General features: G+C 44.3%; 1 protein-coding gene across 1 annotated transcript; it reads right to left on the reverse strand.

Moving 5' to 3' along the window:
* Positions 1-846: 846 nt before the first annotated feature.
* Positions 847-21136, reverse strand: OVCH2 (ovochymase 2; the record flags this gene model as incomplete). The annotated part of the gene is made up of 15 exons (XM_080640663.1): positions 847-953; positions 2803-2883; positions 4045-4176; positions 4608-4701; positions 7021-7151; positions 7510-7650; positions 8386-8510; positions 8618-8708; positions 13120-13321; positions 13913-14064; positions 14417-14512; positions 14851-15023; positions 16465-16556; positions 18469-18578; positions 21049-21136. 15 exons carry the CDS (start codon positions 21134-21136, stop codon positions 847-849), a joined length of 1815 nt encoding a protein of 604 aa, XP_080496789.1.
* Between the last annotated feature and the right edge of the window lie 211 nt (positions 21137-21347).

The raw sequence follows: 21347 nt of genomic DNA on the forward strand, positions 1-21347 counted from the left end.
AGTCCCTGCCCTCTGGTTCTCCTGCTCTTGTTGCTGTAATAATGGGTCTCTTTTCTCACTTGAACAGCCTCCCTCAGCAGCCTCCTGCTGCCTGGACATGTTTTCTTGTTATCTCTGCCAGGCCACACACGTGGCCACCCACTCCACCCCTTCCTCTTCATCCTAGCTCTGGCCTGTCCTTTGTGCATTGTGCAAAAATGTCATCCTGAGAAAAGGATGACAGCAGATAAATCTAGTTGACTTGAGTGAGCTTTTGAGACAACACTGATGGAGCACCTTACCCACTCCAAGCACCCAACACCGTGACCAGTGCGGACTATTTCTTGAATCAGAGTTCTCTTGGTTTTTCTCTTCAAGGATTTTAAATTAAAGTATGTCAATGCCACCTGGTCAGGATCCCAACCCTCCCCCCCCCCATCGCCCGCCCCCCACCCCCAGCACTGCAGATGGTCATAAAGCAAAGGTAACACTTTGCTTTCTGGAATGTCTTCAACCTCAACTTGGATAGCAGAAACAAGGCATGGAAAACCTTGTCCGCTCCTGGCAATGGGAGGCTTACCTGGGCCTGATGGAGTAAGACTGTATAAATGCAAGAGGCTTGAGACACTGGGAATGACCAGAATTTGCCAGAAATTGTGTTTGAGAAAAGTCAGAAGAACAGTTTGTAGAGTTCTATTCCCCCCATCACTCCCACACCCATACCCCAGGGATCCTTCCTGAGCAGCTATGTCTGCAGAGCTATGCTCACTGGTGTAGCTCCCTATCAGTATTTACTAGCAGTTGCTTCCACTCTTCCCAGACAGCATCTGTTACGGCAGGGGCTGGGGTAGAGCCTCCAGAACGTTGTCAATGTGAGTTCACAGCTGGGGCTGTGGAGACAACAGGAAGTAAGTGGGGCAGCACGTGCAGTGTGCAGGGGAATGGCTGCCAGCCTGGGGCCAGGAGCCTCAGACCTGCAACAGGAGGAAGGCCAGCCTTCAGGAAGGGGAGAAGGGGAAAGCGTCCAACAGAAAGACATGAAGGAAGTTGGTCCCCCCTCCTACTTGAACACAACCCGGAATTTGGTTGTTCACTAACTTGCCCAGCCTCTGCTTCCTTGTCTCTTATAGGGACAAAAGCAGAAGGTATTCAAAAAGAGTTTTGTTTGTGGGGACAATTAGTGTCTGTTTTCAAAATTATGAACAAGTTAAGATAGAGCAAACTGGGCTAATGCCTCCATTCTAAGAGTAATTATAAAAGCTTCATTTTCATAGAACTGCTGAGTTTACAAAACATTTCCCATAATGGAACAAATCCTTCTGAAAGTGTTGTGATCCTTTTACAACCACTTTATTTTGGAGAAAGAACCTCAGAGAGAGTCTGTGCCTTGTCTGTGATCACATGGCTTGAAAATAGCAGACCTGGGGCGCAAGCCCACGTTTCTGAATCCAGCCTCATGTTCTTTCCCTAAACTCAGCACCCTGTGCTACACTCAGTGCATTGAAAAAAAACATTTTATTTGTCATGTCACACAGCTTAAAAATTCCTGATTTCAGATTTAAAGAAGCACTCCATTTCTCAGTTGACAAAGCTGAAGCTAAGAGATGCTTTTGGAGGAAGGTCTGTGATTGAGTCATGTGTTGCTTTGAGCAAAAGGACAATGACCACAGCCCAAAGAGCTCTGTGTGATGGATTTTTTGATGTGTCAACTTGGTTAGGCTGCAGCCCCCAGTTATTCAGTCAAACAGAAGCGAGATGTTGTGGGAAGGGATTTTGCAGAGGTGATGAAAGTCCCTAATCAGATGACTATGGAAGGAAGGGCATCCTGGCCTATCTGGGTGGGCCTGACTTCTTTAGTTGGAAAGGCCTTAAAAGCAGAGCTGAGGCTTCCCCAGAGGAGAGGAGAAAATCTGCCTGTGGAGAACGGCTTCAGCCATGCCTGTGAATGCCAGTGTCCAATGAGCTTCCCTTATGACTGCCCTCTGGACTGACCTGCTTAGTCAGCCCCACAATCATGTAAGCCAGTTCCTGGTGAATTAGCTTGCCAGACCTGCCGCAACAAAACATCACAAACTGGTGTCTTAGGAAAACAGAAATTTATTGTGTCACAGTTCTGGAGACTAGAAGTCCGAGACAAAAGTGCTGGAAGGGTTGGTTCCTTTTGAGGGCTGTGAGAGAGAAGCTGTTCCATGCCTCTCCCCTAGCTTCTGGTGGTTTGCTGGCAAACTTTGTTGTTCCTTGGCTTAAAGATACTGCATCACCCCAGTCTCTGCCTTCATGTTCATGTGACGTTCTCCCTGTGCGCGTGTGTCTCTCTCTGCATCCAGATTTCCCCTTTTATGAGGACACCAGTCATATTGGATTGGGGTCCCCACTCATGACTTGATTTTAACTTGATTACCTCTCTGAAGACTCTGTCTCCAAATAAGTCACCTTCTGGGGTACTGGAGGTTAGGAATCCCACATGCCATCCCCCTGATTGTACCCTGTGTGTATCACTTGGTCACATTCCTCTAAACAGCTTACCGGGCCCTGGCCAGTTTCTAAGTGGTTAGAGCATCAGCTCGTGGACCAAAGGGTCTTGGGTTCGTTTCTCAGTCAAGGGCATATATCTCAGTTTCAGGTTTAATCCCTGGCTCTGGTCGGGGTGCAAGCAGGAGGCAGCCAATCAATGTGTCTCTTTCACATCAATGTTTCTCTCTCTCTCTCTTTCTTCCCCCTCCCTTCTACCCCTTCCCTTCCACTCTCTCTAAAAATAAATGGAAAAAATATCCTCACTCCTCCAGTGAGGATTAAAGAAACATACACAAAAACCCAGCTTACCGGAAGCATTGTCTTCTTCAGGAAGGACATCCCATGTCTCCAGAAACATCGACTCATCCTCTGATCTGGAGATGTTTAAATCTGGGTGTAAGCATAATATAATGCTCAGATCACACAAGCCAGGGCCAGTGCTTGGGACTCAGCAGAATATTATTATTGTTAGAGTCCTGGGGCATCTCAGTTAGCTGAACTCTGTGGGTATTTTAACTAAAAAGTGTAGTATCTTAACTGTAACCTGGCTTTGCCATAAGTAACTGCTTACCCCCTAACATGAATGAACAACTTGAGAAGCTTTGTGGGGTTTGGACAAAGTGCTCATGGGTGTGAGGGCTTGGAAAGAAACTGTGTAATTCAGGTGTCTAGGGACTGGGGGTGGTGAAGACATTTCACATTTTGGAGCCCCTGTTACGTGTCACACACCTGCTCTTGGCCAAGCATACCTTATCTGATTTAATCCTCACTACATTCTTACTAGGCAGGTGTTAGTCACCCGTTGTAAGGTTGAAGTAAATGAGCCTTAGATGACTCTGAGGTCACATATCCAGTAAGCATAGGCCAAGATTCAGATATGCAGTTGAATCTTATCCTTTGAGGATTCTGTATTTGCAAATTTACCTACTCACTAACATTTATTTGTGACTCAAAACCAGTACTCATGGTATTTCCATGGTCATTCATGAACATTTGTGAAGAATTAGAGTCACCTGAGCAGGTGTCCCTCACTGAGGTCTAAGGAGGTGACACTGCCTTCTTGTTTCAGCTCTCATACTATCAGTAAGTGCTCTTGCCATGGTCTCTTTAGTGCCGCGTTTTGTTGTGGGGTGTGTGTGTGTTGTTGCATTTTTGTGTGTTTTGTTGGTGATTTTGCTGTTTAAAATGGCCCTGAGCTTTGTGCTGAAGTGCCATCTGATATTCCTAAGTGCAAGGAGGCTGTACTGCCTTTGAAGATGCATGTGATAGATAAGCTTTGTTCAGGTTTGAGTTACAGGGTATTGGCTGTGAGTTCAGTGTTAATGAATCAACAATATACATTAAATAAGGTGATGTTCAACAGAAATAGACATCAAACCAGAGGCTCAGAGGGGCCTAACCCTAGGAGTATCTCCCCTAGGAGCACTGCTGCAGTATTCACTAATTTCAGTGTTTGTGGCGACTTTCTAGAACAGAACTGCTGCAAATGATGAGACTTGATTAACACATTATGAGGATGAGAATTTGGACCTGGTGCCTCTTCCTTCTTACCTGTTTCAGGGATGAAGGAGACTATAGCCTGAAAGCCTCTGAAGGTCACATTTTCATCCGACTGGAAGCTGATGAGCATTACACCAGAGGAGCTCAGCACAGGGGCCGGGGCAGCAAAGCCACACAACCGAGCTGGGTCAAGCCCAGCCCAGGCGAGACACGGTCAAGGGCCAGCAAATAGACGTGACATTGCATTAAAGAAAAAAAGAATTGTCCTTTAGGTAACTGTAAACTTTCCTGGTGGATATCACTAGTTGGCTTCTTTTTAATACATTATTAATCTCATCAACATTTCTGTTTATCTCTCAAACACTCCCATTTCCATAGCACTTTCCCTTTCTGACCCCTTGCTCATGTGGACTTTCTGTATTTCTGTTCAAATGGTCCTGTGATTCTCCCCCTTGCTTTTCCTGCCCCTGATGTAGGAGAAGAGGAAGTGGTGGTGGTGAGAGCGGAGGGATGGATGGGGGAGAATGAGGGACCATTGAGTCAGATCCTTTTTATTCCCCAGAAGGACTGGGTCCAAACACAAACCAGGGCAGCTGAGCTCCAGGAACACACACCTATTTCCTTCTTCCTTTCTACATCCCTGTGCACTGTCACGTAGTCAGAAGTGCAGTCTCCACTCTCCTCTATTTCCAGATTCTGAAAGGAAAGCTGAGAAGACTCAACATTACATCCAGAGTGAATAATTGGGACGGATTACCTGGTTTTGATTAGGTAGAGAAGTTAGGATTGTGCAACTTGCTCTGGAGTTCGACCTTAGTCGAGAAAGTTAGTGGAATGTTCATGAGTGGGTTAAGTTACTTGGGAAAAGATGCTGCACCATAGGCTCTCAAACTTGCTGAAACATCTAAGTGACCAAATACAATCCAAATGTAAGGGTGGGGAGATACGCAAATATTTAAGCTCCCTTGCTCTTTCCTAGGAGGAGCAAAGAACAATATTTGGGCAGTTTGATAGCACTGGCCAGTGGAGTGTGCAGAGAAGAGCAGTGGGATGAAGGGCTGATGAAGCAGGAGTTCACATTTTAAACATAGAGATGATAGGGTTCAATGGAGCCTGCACACTCAGCCGGAGACACAGGACTGCATGGGTAGGACAAAAGTGGAGGCATATGGTTGTTAGTGGTGAATGTAGGCATGGGAAGAAGGAGCCGAGTCAGACACAGGATTCATTCAAACATTTCTTAAACCCTTACTGGGATGCTTTCTGGAAGTAAACCCTTTTCTCTCTGAGTCATGGTAAGCACACAGTTATGACTTGAAATGCTAATTTCCAAATTCTTGTCTTGGCTGAGGCCTGGGACGATCCTGTCACCGGGAGTGTGAGAGCCTCATTTCACAGATGCTCGGCACTCCGTGGACATTTATTGAATAGAAGTTTTTTAATCACTTCTAGCTCTGGCACGTTCAGATTTTCAACTAAATGTGTCTTCGTCTTCCTTCCAGAAAATCCTCCATCGTTAATAACATATCTCCCCTTCATACATAACATATCTCCCCTTCATACATAACATATCTCCCCTTCACACATAACATATCTCCCCTTCACACTTCTTCCTCCGGAAACACCTGCCCTGCCTGTGTTTGGGTTTCAGGAACTTTTAGGAAAAGAGCTATGCTCACCTCCTCTGTGTCTTCTCCTCCCACTCTTTGGTAAGACCTGTGTGATCTTGTTTCTGCTCCTGAGATTGGACTTACCCTGATATTTCAGACACTCCTACCTCCTCTCTGTTGTTCAGTTCTCCAGTCCAGTTATTCTACCTTTTTATTGGGGGCCGAGGTGGGGACTGGACAATGAGTGCTCAGTCCTCCTTCTCTTTAAATTCTGAGTTTGTGTAGTAAATTCAAAGTGTTGGCCACACCATTTTGTTTGTTTGTTTTTTGTTTTATGCTCTAAGTTAAAGGCTCCATTCTAGACTGTGATAACATCACACCAATTTGGTTCTCTTGGGTTTCAGATCACTTTTTACCTCTTGAACATCTGAGAACTTTGTGGTATTGTTCACCCTATTCTTCCCCCTTTATTTTCTTCTTTTTTTAAAATATATTTTTATTGATTTCAGAGAGGAAGGGAGAAGAAGAAGAGAGATAGCAACATCAACAATGAGAGAGAATCACCGATCAGCTGCCTCCCACACGCCTCCCACCGGGGATCGAGCCCACAACCTGGGCATGTGCCCTGACTGGAATCGAACCCAGGACCCCTCAGTCCACAGGCCTACACTCCATCCCCTGAGCCAAACCAGCCAGGGCCCCCCTTTATTTTCTACTCTACTTTCTTAACTTCATATTATCTTGCTTTCAATTATCATTTTAAGAGAAAGACTTCTAAATAAATGCCTAGTTCCACTTCACTGTGAATGTAGTCTCACCTTCAACTACCCGGAGGCATCTCTGCACAGATGGCTCACTAGTGTTTACAAACACTAGTGGGCACAAACACTACTAATCGATTGCTGAGTAAACTCTGTATCCTGGCATTCAAGGCTCTCCATACATTAACCTGAGCCTCACCTCCCAGCACCCCTTCCAGTACATGTCCTGATGCTCACACCAGTGCACCTGTATCTGCTCTATGCTGGTTCCTCTGTGCTTGCCCTGTCTCCTCTGCACAAGAGCGAATGATTTGGGCCTCACTGTCATCGACTTTTGTTAACCATCACTTACAGAGTGTTTCTAGAAGGGACTAGGGAATGATGAAACAATTTACCAGGTACAAAGACTAAGGCAGCACTTCAACAAAAATAAAGTGTGCAATTGCCATCTGGTGGTGAGTGTGGGTAGTTACAGGGAGAAATAGTCTGGTCTGTTATTCTACAAGTATTTGTTGAGAACCTTGTATGCCAGATACTAGGGACTAGGAACTAGGGTTACAGCAGTGAATAGAGCAGATAAAAAGCTGTCCTGTGGTGCTTCTGTTAGCTATTCTGTGGAGTTACCATAGCAAAGGAAGGGGAGCCAGAGTCAGTACCTTGATTAGGTAGTGTTTGGGGGCTTGAAATACCCAGTTACAGTTGGCCATGTCATTGTAATCTTCAGGATAATGAAGACTCTGTATGAGGCCTTCTTCAAAAAGTACAGTCAAGGAACTGCAACCGGACTCTGAAACACAAGGGAAAACATGCAAACGGTGGCATCAGCCAAGCAAAGAGGAACCCCTTTGTTTTTCTCTTGTCTTCCACGAATGATGCATGACCTGAATCTTCGGGCAGAGCCAGCAAGGAGGCAGAGGTTCGTGCACTGATTTTCCAGAACTCGCTGGGCACGCTCAGCTCACTTAGGTGTGCAATAGCAGCACCATGGGAGCGCTGTGCCTGGCGTCTCACAGGCCTGTGCTCCTCTCCACCTTGGAGCCAAGGGGGCCTTGGGAGGGGGCTTCCTGCCCCTCACCCAATTCCTTTGGGGCCTCAACTTTTATAAAAGGCCTGGATAGTGTGTGATAAAAGAAAAATGGTTTTACCAGGAAGGTAGTTTGGTTTTCGAGCTTTGTAGGTGAGATTAAAACCAACAGCATAATCTGTGCCATCAGAGATGAACTTCAGCCTCAAAGAGTTGGAGGCAACAAGAACTGATGAAGCGAGGCTTTCTCCACAGAATTTCCCTGCAACATAAGAAGAGTCTTTGTTCACAGTCTAGAAAACAGCACCCATTCAAAGACTGAAGGAGTCCTGAACTTGTCATGGTAGTGCAGGATCGTCTAACCCGGGGTTTCTCAACCTTGGCACTACTGACATTTTGAACTGGAACGTTCTTTGTGGTCAGGCTCCTGTGCATTGTAGGGTGTTTTGCACATTCCTGACCTCTGACCTCTAGATACCCGTACTTCTCCCTCCAGCCGTGACACCAAAAAAGCTTCTAAAGACACTGCCAGCGGTCTCCTGGGAGGCAAAAATCACCTCCAGTTAAGAACCACAGAAACGCCCCTTCATTTCTGTGTTTTATATAAGCAACTTTTCTCTCCTACTCATGAGTATCCGTTTTTACTTTTAGCTGGAGGAGACAGGGAAAGACCGTTTTCATGCCTAGGAAAGCTGCACGCTGCCTGGGAGGCAGAGGCCCTGCAGGGTGCCTACATTTTACTCCTGATGGGCTCCAGGTCTGAAATGAGCGTCGGAAGCCCGGTTCCATGGGAAGCCCATGCAGCGAGTAAAATGCACTGTGGCCTCCCAGCCATCACACAGGCCCAGATTTAGTTCTTTTCCTCCATCCTGAGTCTCAAAAGTTGAAGACAAGAAATGTGGTGGGCATAGATGGCTCAGTGCCAGACATATTGACCCAGGCCGCATGAAGCCCTCCGAGCACTAGTGTCCATTTGACAGTGTGGAAATCCACTCACCAAGAAGTCTGTCTTCTAAAGAATGCATTGACAGGTAATTGTGGTCACAAGACTCTGCATCCACGTGGGAAAAGCTGAGTAACACATGCATGTCCTCGGGTACCAACAGGGTCCAGACACACGGTCTGCAGGCAGATACGCCGGGAGGGTGTTATTTCTAGACAGAAAGTGACTGTCCCTGTTACTGGGCACAGTCAGACCGGAGGTAGGAGTGGCCGAGGGGGCTACTCACTGCTTGCTGTCATCATAGAGGTAGGGGCTTTCTGGGAAGTGCAGCTCCCCCTCCGACTCCCTGACCACACGATCCTTCTCCCTGCATGTGGCTGGGAGGGAAGCCACAGAATCAGGCTAACAACGATGGTTAGTCACAGCAGCCCTCGCTTTCCAGGACCCAGACAGATACTGGGACCTCCTGGTTCTTCGTTATGCATGCTTCCTTTTTCCACGAAACCTTTTCCTGCCTTGGTTCTAGATGCCATTTATTTATGTATGTATGTATGTATGTATGTATGTTCCTTTTAGGTCCTGCTTAACCTTGAGATTCTGTGATTATTTTTCCCTTCCCTCTTCTTTCTCTGACCCCATACTCCATTCTATAAATACAGGTAGTTCCAGGTTCTGTCATTAATTTTCATCTCTCTCAGCCTGAGTCCTTTGACCAGTCTCATTCATACCCTCAGTTTCAACTATCGTCTCTACATTTCTAAACTTTAGACCTGATTTTTCAATCGTCTCCTAGGTATCACCCCTGAAACTTGACATGCTACAAATGAAATTCCTCTGGGTATGCAAGAGTGCTTCTACTTCAGCTTTGATTATTTTTATCTGCCCCTTTCTTAGTCTGTCATGCCTAAAACTTCGGTAGCATCCTTGATTCCCTCCTCTCCACCCTTCATCTAAGTGACCAACAAATCCTAATTCTTCTTGTTTCTGTTCCCTCCTTTCATCCTCTGGCCCTTGCCCTAGGTCAAGCCTGTATTTCTCCTCTCATGAACTAATGTATAATCTCATAAATCCACCTCGAATTGTTTTCCCCTCTGACCTATACACTGAGAGGCCAGATTATTATGATCTCTGAACACATAATAATCTGGCCACTCAGTGTATATCCTATATAATAAAAGGCTAATATGCAAATTGTCCCCTCGACCAGGAGTTCGACCAGCAGGCAGGCTGGCCAACCGCCCATGTCCCCTCCCCCTGGCCAGGCTGGCTGGACCCCACTCATGCACAAATTCATGCACCGGGTCTCTAAAATATATATATATATATATATATATATATATATATATATATATATATCCATCCTATCTAATAAAAGAGTAATATGCAAATTAACCCTCACTCCGCTACACCCACAAGCCACACCCACAAGCCACGGCCACCAGTCAATCAGGAGTGAATATGCAAATAAACCCAACCAAGATGGCTATGGCCACAGAGAGCAGGAGGGAGGCTTGGGTTTCCCTGACAATGGAGGAAGCCAAGCTTTCCGCCTGCCCTTGCCGGCCTAGGCCTCAACTCAAGGCTACAAAGTTTCAATGATAGAAGATACATAAACCCAATCAGAAATGGCGGCAGCCATGGAGCTGGAAAGAGCAGGAGGCTAGGGTTGCCCACGGTGATGGAGGAAGCCAAGCTTTCCGCACACCCTGGCCGGCTCAGGCCTCTGTGTAAGGCTACAAAGTTTCAATTATAGAAGATACATAAATCCAAAAAAATGGCTGCCGCCACGAAGCAAGCAGAAGACTTGGCTCTACTCCAGGCTACAAAGTTTCAATTGTAGAAGATAAATAAACCCCAGATACCAGGGCCTCCACTTGGGCCGCCGGGGGACGTGGCTGGCCTGCAAACCACCACAGGCCCCTCGCCCAGGCCGCCCCACACCCTAAGGGAACCCCCACCCTGATCCAGGACACCCTTCAGGGCAAACCAGCTGGCCCCCACCCGTGCACCAGGCCTCTATCCTATCTAATAAAAGAGTAATATGCAGATTGACCATCACTCCAACACACAAGATGGCTGCCCCCATGTGGACACAAGGTGACCACCACAAGATGGCCAGCAAGGGAGGGCAGTTGGGAGGGACCAGGCCTGCAAGGGAGGGCAGTTGGGGGTGATCAAGCCTGCAGGGGAGGGCCGTTAGGGGTAACCAAGCTAGCAGAGGAGGGAAGTTGGGGGCAACCAGGCCTGCAGGGAAAGGAAGTTTGGAGGGACCCAGGCCTGTAGGGGAGAGCAGTTGGGGGTACCAGGCCTGCAGGGGAGGGCAGTTAGGGGTGACCAGGCCTGCATGGGAGGGCAGTTAGGGGTGACCAGGCCTGCAGGGGAGAGCAGTTGGGGGGGACCAGGCCTGCAGGGGAGGGCAGTTAGGGGTGACCAGGCCTGTAGGGGAGGGCAGTTAGGGGTGACCAGGCCTGCAGAGGAGGGCAGTTAGGAGAAAACAGGCTGGCAGGGGAGCAGTTAGGCATCAATCAGGCTGGCAGGCAGAAGCAGTTAGGGGCAATCAGGAAGGCAGGCAGGCAAGCAGTTGGGAGCCAGCAGTCCTGTATTGTGAGAGGGATGTCCGACTGCCCTTTTAGGCCTGATCCCACCAGGATCGGGCTTAAACGGGCCGTTGGACATCCCTCGAGAGGTCCCAGATTGGAGAGGGTGCAGGCTTGGCTGAGGGACACACACCCCCCCCCCCCCGTGCACGAATTTCGTGCACCGGGCCTCTAGTATATGTGTATATATATGTATATGTATGTGTGTATACACACACACACACACACACACACACACACACTGAGTGGCCAGATTATTATGCATTCAGAGATCATAATAATCTGGCCACTCAGTGTATATTCCCTATGTGCGGCTCTTATACCACTGAAGTATAGCTCTAATCTATTTAATCAACTTCCTGTTTTGACTGGCATTCAAATTTCCATAATGTGGTCTCATATTATCTTTCTAATTTCCCTCATTAACCTATCACCTATCCTGCACTTCAGCTGCTTTGAGATGGCTGGTCTCTATTACAACCTACGTTTTCCTATCTCTATCCTTTAGTACCCATCCAGGATGACAGCTGGAATATTTTTCTTTACCTGTATCCCATTGCCACCTGATTTTTTTTTCCTGCTAGAAGAGCCACTTACTCCTCTGAGCTCTCAGGGTACTCTTCCCCACATTGCTCTTTGTAAGTAGTTCCACAGACTCACAGAACCACAGAAGATTTGAGCTCAAGATGCCTTAGAAACTATCTGGTCCAAACTCTTTTCTTCATGAATGAAGAACCTAGGGTCCAGAAGTAGAAAGGAGCTTCCCCAAATCACAGAGTGAATTCATTGCAGTCTTGCAACGTAACACCAGGGTGAGTCCCCTGGATAAGTAAGGGCACTTTCAGGGCAAGGTGTGTAGCTTCTTGACTACATCTGCACCACCTTCCCTCCTCCCTCAAGTCTCTGATGCAAAGCAAGGATCTGGCAAATGTTTGCTGAATTGAGAGGGAGCTCTGGATGTACAGGATGGGAAATGGGAGGGAATCTGGGGCTCCAGCTAGGTGAGGAACTGCCCTGACCGTCAGGGAGTGGCTCTGGGTTTTCCAAGTGGTGGCTCTGTACTTAGTGAGCAAGGAAAGCTCTTGGTGAGGAAGACGTTTGATTATAAAGGGAACTGACATATAAGTCATGCTTTTGGGGGAGCGGACTGGAGAAATACCCACCTCTGGAGCTCTTTCTCCGTTTCCCTGGGGAAGAAAAAGAAAGATGCAATTCAAAGCTTGTGGTATCCTAAACAATATTTCAAGAAGTTAACAACTCCCTGGCTTAAAAGTGCAGAGATTTTCATGTCAGTATGCAACTAATGAGAATCTAATCTATGGAAAGAACAGAAGGGACAAGTTGACAAAGCAGAAAGTGTTTTAAGGAGATGATGTCATTCTGTTTATTAAGTAGGGGAATTAAGAGACAGGCCATGATTAGCTTGGAGGTTACACAGAGCAAGAAGAAGTCATCTGGCCCACCCCTCTTGTTTTACATGAGAAGGGAAGCTCAAGATGGAATAACTCACCACAACCACAAGAGAATTTTGAGATAGCTATAGCTTGAACTAAGGGTGCAGGTACCAGTTAAGAAAACAATTAGGGTTGATTTGGAGGCAGAAATGAAGTTTCCGTTAACTCACTGGTTAGGCTAGTAGAAGGTATATGTAGACCCAGGCCTTTTCAGACTTACTATACCTAGATCTGTATAAGGCCTTCTCAACCAGGGCATTGCTAACATTAGGGGATGCATTATTCTTTTTTGTGGGGCCTGTCCTGTGCATTGTAGGAGGCTTAACAGCATCCATGGCCTCCATCCACTAGATGCTAATGTCACTCCCTCCGCTTCCCCTAGTTATGACAACCAAATATGTCTCCAGATATTGTCCCCTGTGCTCAATGACCACTGATCTTTACCTTTGCATGCTGAATCTTGCTAGCACAGTTGAGAAGTGGTGAATACACATCACCAGCTGACATATTTTAAATTAAAGGAAATTTGAAAAGGCTAGGATGGATGCATTCATGTTTCATTGACTGTTTGTGTGCTGTACCACATACCATGTTTTCCTCTTGTTTTAGCCTTAGGAAATACCACAGTCCTGATGTGTTGCCCTAAGAACAGAAGCAGAGCCTGTCTGCACAGTGGCCCTGACTTGCCTGGACTCTGCTGAGGTCCTCTCTGGCCCTAGCTTCTTGACCTTAGGTGCCAGCTTTATTACCAATGTGGATGTGTTTGCGGATCCAGGGAAGCACTTTACTAAGATCTGTGAAGATCCCAGGGGATCCTTGATCGTCTTTTTGCACATTGTTTCTCCAGCCTCGACCACAGCCCAAACCCCAGGAAGTCACACCAGCGAGAGTCCAAGTCCCTTTCTTATTCCGGCACATGAGGGAACCTCCTGAATCTCCCTGGAGGGGGAAAAGCCTCTGTTACCATCATGATCAGTGTCTGTGCCCCAAAGTGCTCACGCTTTCCCCCCATGAAGGTGCTAGATGAGGACCAATGACATTTCTTCACTTCTAATAATTTGGACTTGGGCCTGGTAGAACAGGCAAGTTCACATTAGACCCTCGAGTATCATTGGAGCCTATCAGCTCCACCTCCTTCTCCTCATCCTAGGCTTTCATCACATAATCAGGCTGTCTTCCTGTTCCCGTCTCATCTTGCAGGCTCAAACAAGTCTTGCCCAGTAGTAAAAATGACCTCAGGTCTTGCTCAGCAGGAGGGATGGAAGGAAAGGAAAGTTCCTGTTATACATGAACCTGAAACTTCTAGATAGGAAAGAGCCAGCCATTCTTCAGAGGTGGAGAACCCTGAGCTCATTATTGGCATTATCTGTTACTTAGTCTTTTGGAAAAAGTGGAAGACCTTTTCTGCATTCACACTCCCTTGTATAAACAGATTGTTCAAACTATCTCTTTATTTTAACTCAGACCTCTCCTGTCACTCTAGACTCTTCTTTTCAGAGTCCATTCATCAGCCTAGCTGCTCCCACCTACCTGACATGCATCTCTCCCTCCATCAAGGAAGCCTGTGCAGAGAAAGGTCTGCCCACTGATGGGTTTCTTTAGGGTTAGCAGAGCTGCCACACACTCCTCCTGGGTCAAGATGGGCAGGTTTACTTCTTGCAAGACTTGCGGAAGGATGCCGTCTAGAACACACAGAGACAAGAGCCCCCTGCAAGGCACTCTTCTACCCTTTCTGAGTTGAAGGTGCCTGCTCCAGTCAGGTTTGTGTCTTTTGAAAAGACCTGAACTTCTAAGTACATTTTTATATCCCCTATTTTAAAACATGTTTTGCACAATTTTTTTTCTTAAAAAATAAGATTAACATTAATTAAAATTTATTTTTTAATTAAAATTAATTAAAATTAATTAAAAATAATTAAAATTTCTGTTTAAAATTAATTAAAATTAATTAAAAATAATTAAAATTTCTGTTTTTGGATTACCCCACAGAAAGTTCTGCCATCTGGTTAAGGGTAGAGGCATAGAAGTTCTTACTTTCAGTCAGGCGGCCCCAGCCTGCAGTCGTGCAAATCAACCCAGCCTTAAATCGTTCTCCTGGCTCTGGAAGACACATGGGCCCCACAGACGGGCCTGAAAAAAGAGCAAGGCAGGGCATGGAGGAGAGGTCACCAGATGCACTCACCCACTGGTGTCTAGGTGGTCCCCCTAAGATCTTGTAAGAGTTGTGATATTTCTCCCTGACACTTCCAGGTGTCACCTGTCAGACAAAGATAGACACTCTACATAATCCTGTATCTGAAGCTATAAGCAAAAGTGTTTCAGGTAGGGGACCCTCCGCCCCAAACCCCTATCTCTAAGTCCATGACCCAGAATTGCTGGGCATATCATGTACTATAAGGAATGTGCTATACAACAGAATTTATGGAGAACATGGGATAGATAATTCAGAGTGAGCCTGAAATGTTTACCAAAATGGAAGGTGCCAGCCATCTTCAAAAGAGCAATGTCATAGTCCATTGGTTTTTTGGTGGAGAATTGGGGGTGTATGATGATGCTTTCAGTGGTGAGGGTTTGCTCTCCTGGCTCTTTATGGCTCAAATCATGTTTTCCAGCAGTAACATTCAAAGTCGATGCACTATTTCTATTAAAGAGGAAGTAGTAGAATGAATTGATTTCACTGAGCCTCTGAGTGCAGTTGTAATGGTTGATAAACTGGCCTCTTCAAAATGGCTTGGGTAGATAATGGGGAGTAGGAGACTGCCGGACAGAGAAAGTGAGAATGATTCCCGCACTCTTGCTAAAAATGCAGAGGTTCTCAATTTGATTGGGGAGTAGTAATGAATGGCCTCAGGAGTCAATGATGTAATAAATCGAGTGCTCTGCAATTTTATTTGTAAAATGTCTAAAGCTGTATATACTTTGTAATTCAGGGGTCTAAAGCTGTAGTGGACTTCATTTAGCTACCCTAGGTGGTTGGCCTGGCCTCGGTATCAGCGAATGCCTTGTGATCCCCATTAAGTATGTTGCTTTACTGTCAGAGAGCTAATGCAGAATGTATATTGTGAACGGCATAACAGCACCATAACTCTGCTGTCCCAGAAAGCATGCACTCTCAGGACTTTGGACTGATTACAACAATGGGAGGTGGGGATCTTCTCCCTACTTCCTTTATGTTTAGAATTTAGAGACCTGGCATGACATGGGAAAGAACAGAATGGGATGAATTGGGATGGATTAAGAGCTTTGGGCTTGTCCTCTTTGGGGACCATTTGCTCCCAGATTTTATAAAAAAACTGGAAAGGCCATATTTTTCTCTTGATATACTTTCCTGGCTCTTGGCTATATTAAATACCTAACTTAACACATAGCAACTCCCTAACCTGAGCACCTGCTACATTAGTGGAATTATTAGGTGATTCTTCTTTAGACTGTCAACTCTCTGGGGGAAGGAATTATGTCTTACTCATCTTTGTGTTTTGGTACCCACTAATGTCTAGCACCAAGTAAATATCCAGCAGATATTTGCAGATTTGAAATAGGATAAATATGGGGACATGATCTTGATTGCAGCCTAATGAATATCAAGAGCACTGGCAATGATAAAACATTTGAAACACACAGGAAAGTGGGTAAAGGATGGAAGTTATTAGATTGAAGCTCGTAGAGGCGGGATCAATATGAAAGAAGATGTGGGAGCCTTCTTTATGTTTTACTGGCCTCTATTTGCTATCTTTTATACACTTCTTAAGACGCATAATGAACTGCATGATTTTTTTTCACTGAAATTTAGGAAAACTAGGAGAGAACTTTCACAAATATATCTTTGTGATGCTTTTTCTCACTTGGATATTATTCCTTATTAACATCCATTCATATTTAACTATTTTTGCAAGAGATTATGTTTTCTACCAAGTTGAGTACCCTCTGAGAACATCACTGAGCCCCATCTGTATTATGCAATTAAGATGTTCTCTCACTAAAGCATACATCACACAGTTCCTGTTTTAAAGAGTTATTGCTGCTGATTCCAAGGGAAAAGAGAGGTAATCTGACCTTTATACATGTGCTGGGCCTTCCCCTACCTGTTTGCAACGCAGTGAGCAGCCGTAATCACCCACTGTGGAGAGATGATGGTTCCACCACAGATATGTTTCTGCCCTCGTTTCAGAGACACCTGAATTGCAAAGACCTTAAATCAGAGTAAGTTAATGCCCTGGTATCCCCAAAACCTGGAGACTGAGCATATTCTGAAAAAATAGACCCAGATATACTAGTACTCTTCATAACTATTAGAAATCATGGACTGTAAAGGTGTAAAACCCATTTCACTGCAGCTCAGAAAAAAATAGAAGTGCTGCAACCAGAACCTTCCCAGCCTGGTTCCCAGGTGTTTAATCTCAGATCATTGGCTATAGTATTTATTTTTTATGCATTGATGGTATTTTTATAATAATATTCATACTGTTACTCTAACAATGTAAACAATATCTGCAAATTAAGAGAAAGAAAAAGAATAATAAGATACAGCAGAATCCAGATGAGCAGATCCGAGAGAAAGGTCAGGGTAGAGGGCTAAAGCATCTTGCAACACATGCTCCAAGTCCTCCAAGCCTCTTGGAGAGAGAGTCTGGACCTACAGTTTTCTGGCACTCTTAACTGTTTGACCTCTACAACTTCTTCAAGCCTATGTTTTTACTCTGCCTCCATCTTTGGTTTATCCTGTTCATATTTGATTTGACTCTAAAATGACTTACAGGGTACAAGTAATACTTTTAATTCCATTGTTGGAATAAGAAAGTAAGCAATTTATTAGAATTGTTCCATTTTTGACCAAATATTATTCAATGAACAATTGAAAAAAATTTTAATACAGAGAAAAGGCTAAGAATATAATAAAGAGCAAGTAAGTAAAAGTCAGCGATTCATCCTGACTATGATTTGAATATGGACTTCTGAATTGACTAGCTAACCAACTGCCAAGTAAGCAACTGATCAATCAGCTCTTCAGCCAAGTTAATTCACCAACCTAATGAACCAATCGACAAACCATTCCAAATATCCACTGGCCTAAAAGTTCATATGACTGGGTTAAGAGAAGTAAAAATAAAGAGCTATTACTCTACTTGTAAAATTAAATGACAAGAATATACACTGAGTGGCCAGATTATTATGATCTCTGAACACATAATTATCTGACCACTCAGTGTATATCCTATATAATAAAAGGCTAATATGCAAATTGTCCCCTTTACCAGGAGTCCAACCAGCAGGCAGGCCAGCCAACCGCCCATGTCCCTTCCCCCTGGCCAGGCTGGCCGGACCCCACCCATGCACGAATTCATGCACCTGGCCTCATATATATATATATATATATATATATATATATACACACACACACACACACACACACACACACACACACACACACACATACACTGAGTGGCCAGATTATTATGCATTCAGAGATCATAATAATCTGGCCACTCAGTGTAGTGTGGCTCCCAGGGTAAAAAATAAAGGTGGGGGACTTTTAAGGAGAATAGATGTGAACAACATTGGCCAAGGGCAGTAGCACAAAGACATTTCTATGGCATGGGAGGACCAGGAAATTAAATTGAGACAGAATTCTTCAGACATTAGCTACTAAGAAGGTAGTAAGTTTGATTATTCCCTGAGAGGTCCTATGGAATAGGTACAAATCTTAAACATCAGACATAAAGTAGACTTGTGGATATAACACCTTTGACTTCCCTGGTCATCTTTAACTATAATGAGATAAGTATATTTTAAATCTACGCATTGAATCAGAAAATTATTTTTTAAATTTTCTTAGGGGTTGAAAGTTTGGGATGTCTTTTTCAATTTTTGGAAGAAGCCAATAGTGCATGTAACTATTGTGGACACACCTTTTCTGCAATATAACTGGTCTGCAGTATGAGGAACTTGAACTCTTGTGCACACTCATAAGATCTCTGATGCTGAGCAAGGCTGAATGGAGTGCACTAGGGAGTAGCAAGTGATTTTGAAGTATCAAATCCCAAAACAGCTCCTAATCTACCCACCAGAGAATGTTCTTGGAGACTCACCTGCCATGGGTAAGAGCCCTTAACCACTTGGCTTCCCCCAACAATGCGACTAAAATCATTTAAGTAATTCCAGGGCTGTGCCTTAACTAGACTCTGCCCACAAGTGGGAGCTGGAGAAATGAAAAGATAAAAAAAAATGATTAGATAGCTTCTGAGATTGAGGGACACGGCAAAGTCTTATGAGCAAGAAAAACTGTAGGGCCTGGATCATGTAGAAAGACTACAAAATGGCTTTTAGTTAGTTGTGGGGTTTGCTGTGGTGTACAGTATGAAGGGTTATTCAGCTTTTGTCACATAGAACATAGGTAGCGTGAAAAAATCTTTTCTAATATGAAGATTAAGGGCCTTCGAAGTAGATCTTCACTGGGTTAGCAGGAATGCAGCCCCTTTTTGCTTATGAGCAATCTGGACCCCTAGAGCAGGGTGGGGAACCTTTGTTCTGCCAAGGGCCATTTGGATATTTATAACATCATTTGTGGGCCATACAAAACTATCAACATAAAAATTAGCCTTCTGTATTTGGTCAAACATTTATTAACTCACCCCTAATGCCTTGGCAGGGCCAGATCAAATGATTTTGTGTGCCTTATTCAGCCCACAGGCCTGACGTTCCCCACCCCTGCCTTAGAGGCTCCTCACAGCACTCTGTACTTCTGTGACATTAATTAATACATTATGGTTATTTCTGACCATATGTATTTATTGATTTCAGAAGGAAGGGAGGAGAGAGATAGAAACATCATTTATGAGAGAATCATTGATCGACTGCCTCCTGCAGGCCCCCCCAGCTGGGGATTGAGCCCGCAACCCGGGCATGTACCCTGTCCAGGAATCGAACCCTGACCTCCTGGTTCATAGGGCAGTGCCCAACCACTGAGCCACTCTGGCTGGGCTGGTTATGTCTGACTTTCAAGCTAACTAGACAGTGAGCTTCTCAAAGATATGAACTTAATCTTAGAGATACCTATATCCAACAATATCTAACACAGTTCCTGATACATAGAAGTTGCTTAGTCAATTCGTCAGTAGGTGGCTGATGCCATAGTCTGGCTTAGATTGTAATTGTGTGTTCACCTTTTGCTCCCTCACAGGGGACTGAGTCTGAGACCATGGTCTGTGGTACCCAGTACACAGTTCGATACTGGATTTAATTCTCTCTGAGGGTAGAAAGTAGCAGATTGTTCAAGGAGAGTGGAGAGAAGACTGTGTCCTGATTCACATACCAGACTGGTATTAGGATAAAAGCGTTGCCAGATAATGGAAGAAATAACTCTTTTGTCTTTATGGAAAAGATTTTGTCCCTGAAAACATTGCATTTACTTATTATCCTCAATTTTTTTTGACTTGTCAGTTAAGAGAGGCATTAGATTAAAAATGTTTGCAACTGCCAGAGATGGCAGATCATTCTTTTCTACGTTTTCCAGGAAGGCCTGGAAAGCCCTGCCTTAGAATCACCACACTTCTTTGGCGACCTGAGTTCTCTAATACTTATTCTTCAGCCTGGAGATCACCTCAACTGAGAAGTCTTCCTTGATTTCCTCGAGATGTGTTTTAAGTGTCTCTCTTCTTTACTGTGTAGTACTCTTTTCTTTCCCCTTTTATAGTTTTGCCATGCAACATTGTGATAGTGAATTGTTTGTCTCCCTCATTGGAGTCTGAACTACTTGAGGAAAAAAAACCACACTCTATGTCTTTATTCATCTCTGCATTTCCAAGGTTTAGCACAATTCCTAGCACAGAGTAGACACTTAGAAAAGTTGGGTGGATGAACATACGGTTTTCCTTGAGAACGTATCCTTCAGAGCACAGCTATTTAGGTTAATATGTTAAAATATACAAAGTTCATTCAAATAACTTCTCATTTAACCCTCCATCTATGCCTATGAATCAAGCACTGTTACCCCTTTTACAGGTGGGAAAACAAAGAACCAAAGAGATGCACAGCTAATTAATGACAAAGCATAGATACAACACTAAGCCTTTTGATTCCGAACCCACTGCAGCCGTGACATTGGATCGAAAGCTTATTTTCTAACTGTTTCAACTGAATGAAGCATCAATACCTCAGAAATAAAATGTACTATATTCTGAACTCATTGGAGCAAAGAGAGAAAACATGATGATTCTCAGGATTGGCACAAATCTGACTGGAGAAGCCTGCCAAGAACTATTCTCAGCTTATGTTACTTGAGGGAGAAAAAAAACATTTGAAATACACTACAGTGAGTATGCTTCATATATCCCAGCAAGACAGTTTTCCAAAAAATTACAGATGCTTCAAACTGTATGCTGATTTCCAGAATTTGTTCTATGAATGAGGATGGGGTTGTGTAACATGTCCAAATAAGTGAACAATCCAGATCAATGCAGCTTGTCCAAGTTGTATTCCATAAACGTTTTTCCAAGTTTTATATGCTGATTTTAGGAGAAAAGTTCAAAATAATTACAAGAAAGACAGGTCTCCAAAATATATTTGCTTCTCTGGTTTTCCCAAAGAAATATGGAGTGGAGTTATGACGCCCATTGACAGTAAAGGTTAGTCCTTCAGACAAGGATAACTAGAGTTTGTTTGAAACTTACCTTTGAAAAGAGAGAGAGTTGCAGATTTACCTTGTTCCAAACAGATCATTCCCAGTAGTAAAAACAGTTTATTCTTACTCATAGGCATTTCGAGATTCAGAGTTTTTTCCTAAAATTTTAAAGAGACCAAAGAGAATCAAAATAGAAAACCTTGTGAGACCAGCAGTAAGCCCATTTAAAAGGAGGTTATTCATTAACCAAGACTTGAGGCATTCAACCATGTCCATATGATATTTCTGAATGTGGTTTCTTGCAAAGATCTTTGTAAGATGTGGGAGTCAACCACAGAAGCATAGTCT

The sequence above is a fragment of the Plecotus auritus genome (assembly GCF_963455305.1).
Source record: "Plecotus auritus genome assembly, chromosome: 9".
Classification (NCBI taxonomy): domain Eukaryota; kingdom Metazoa; phylum Chordata; class Mammalia; order Chiroptera; family Vespertilionidae; genus Plecotus; species Plecotus auritus.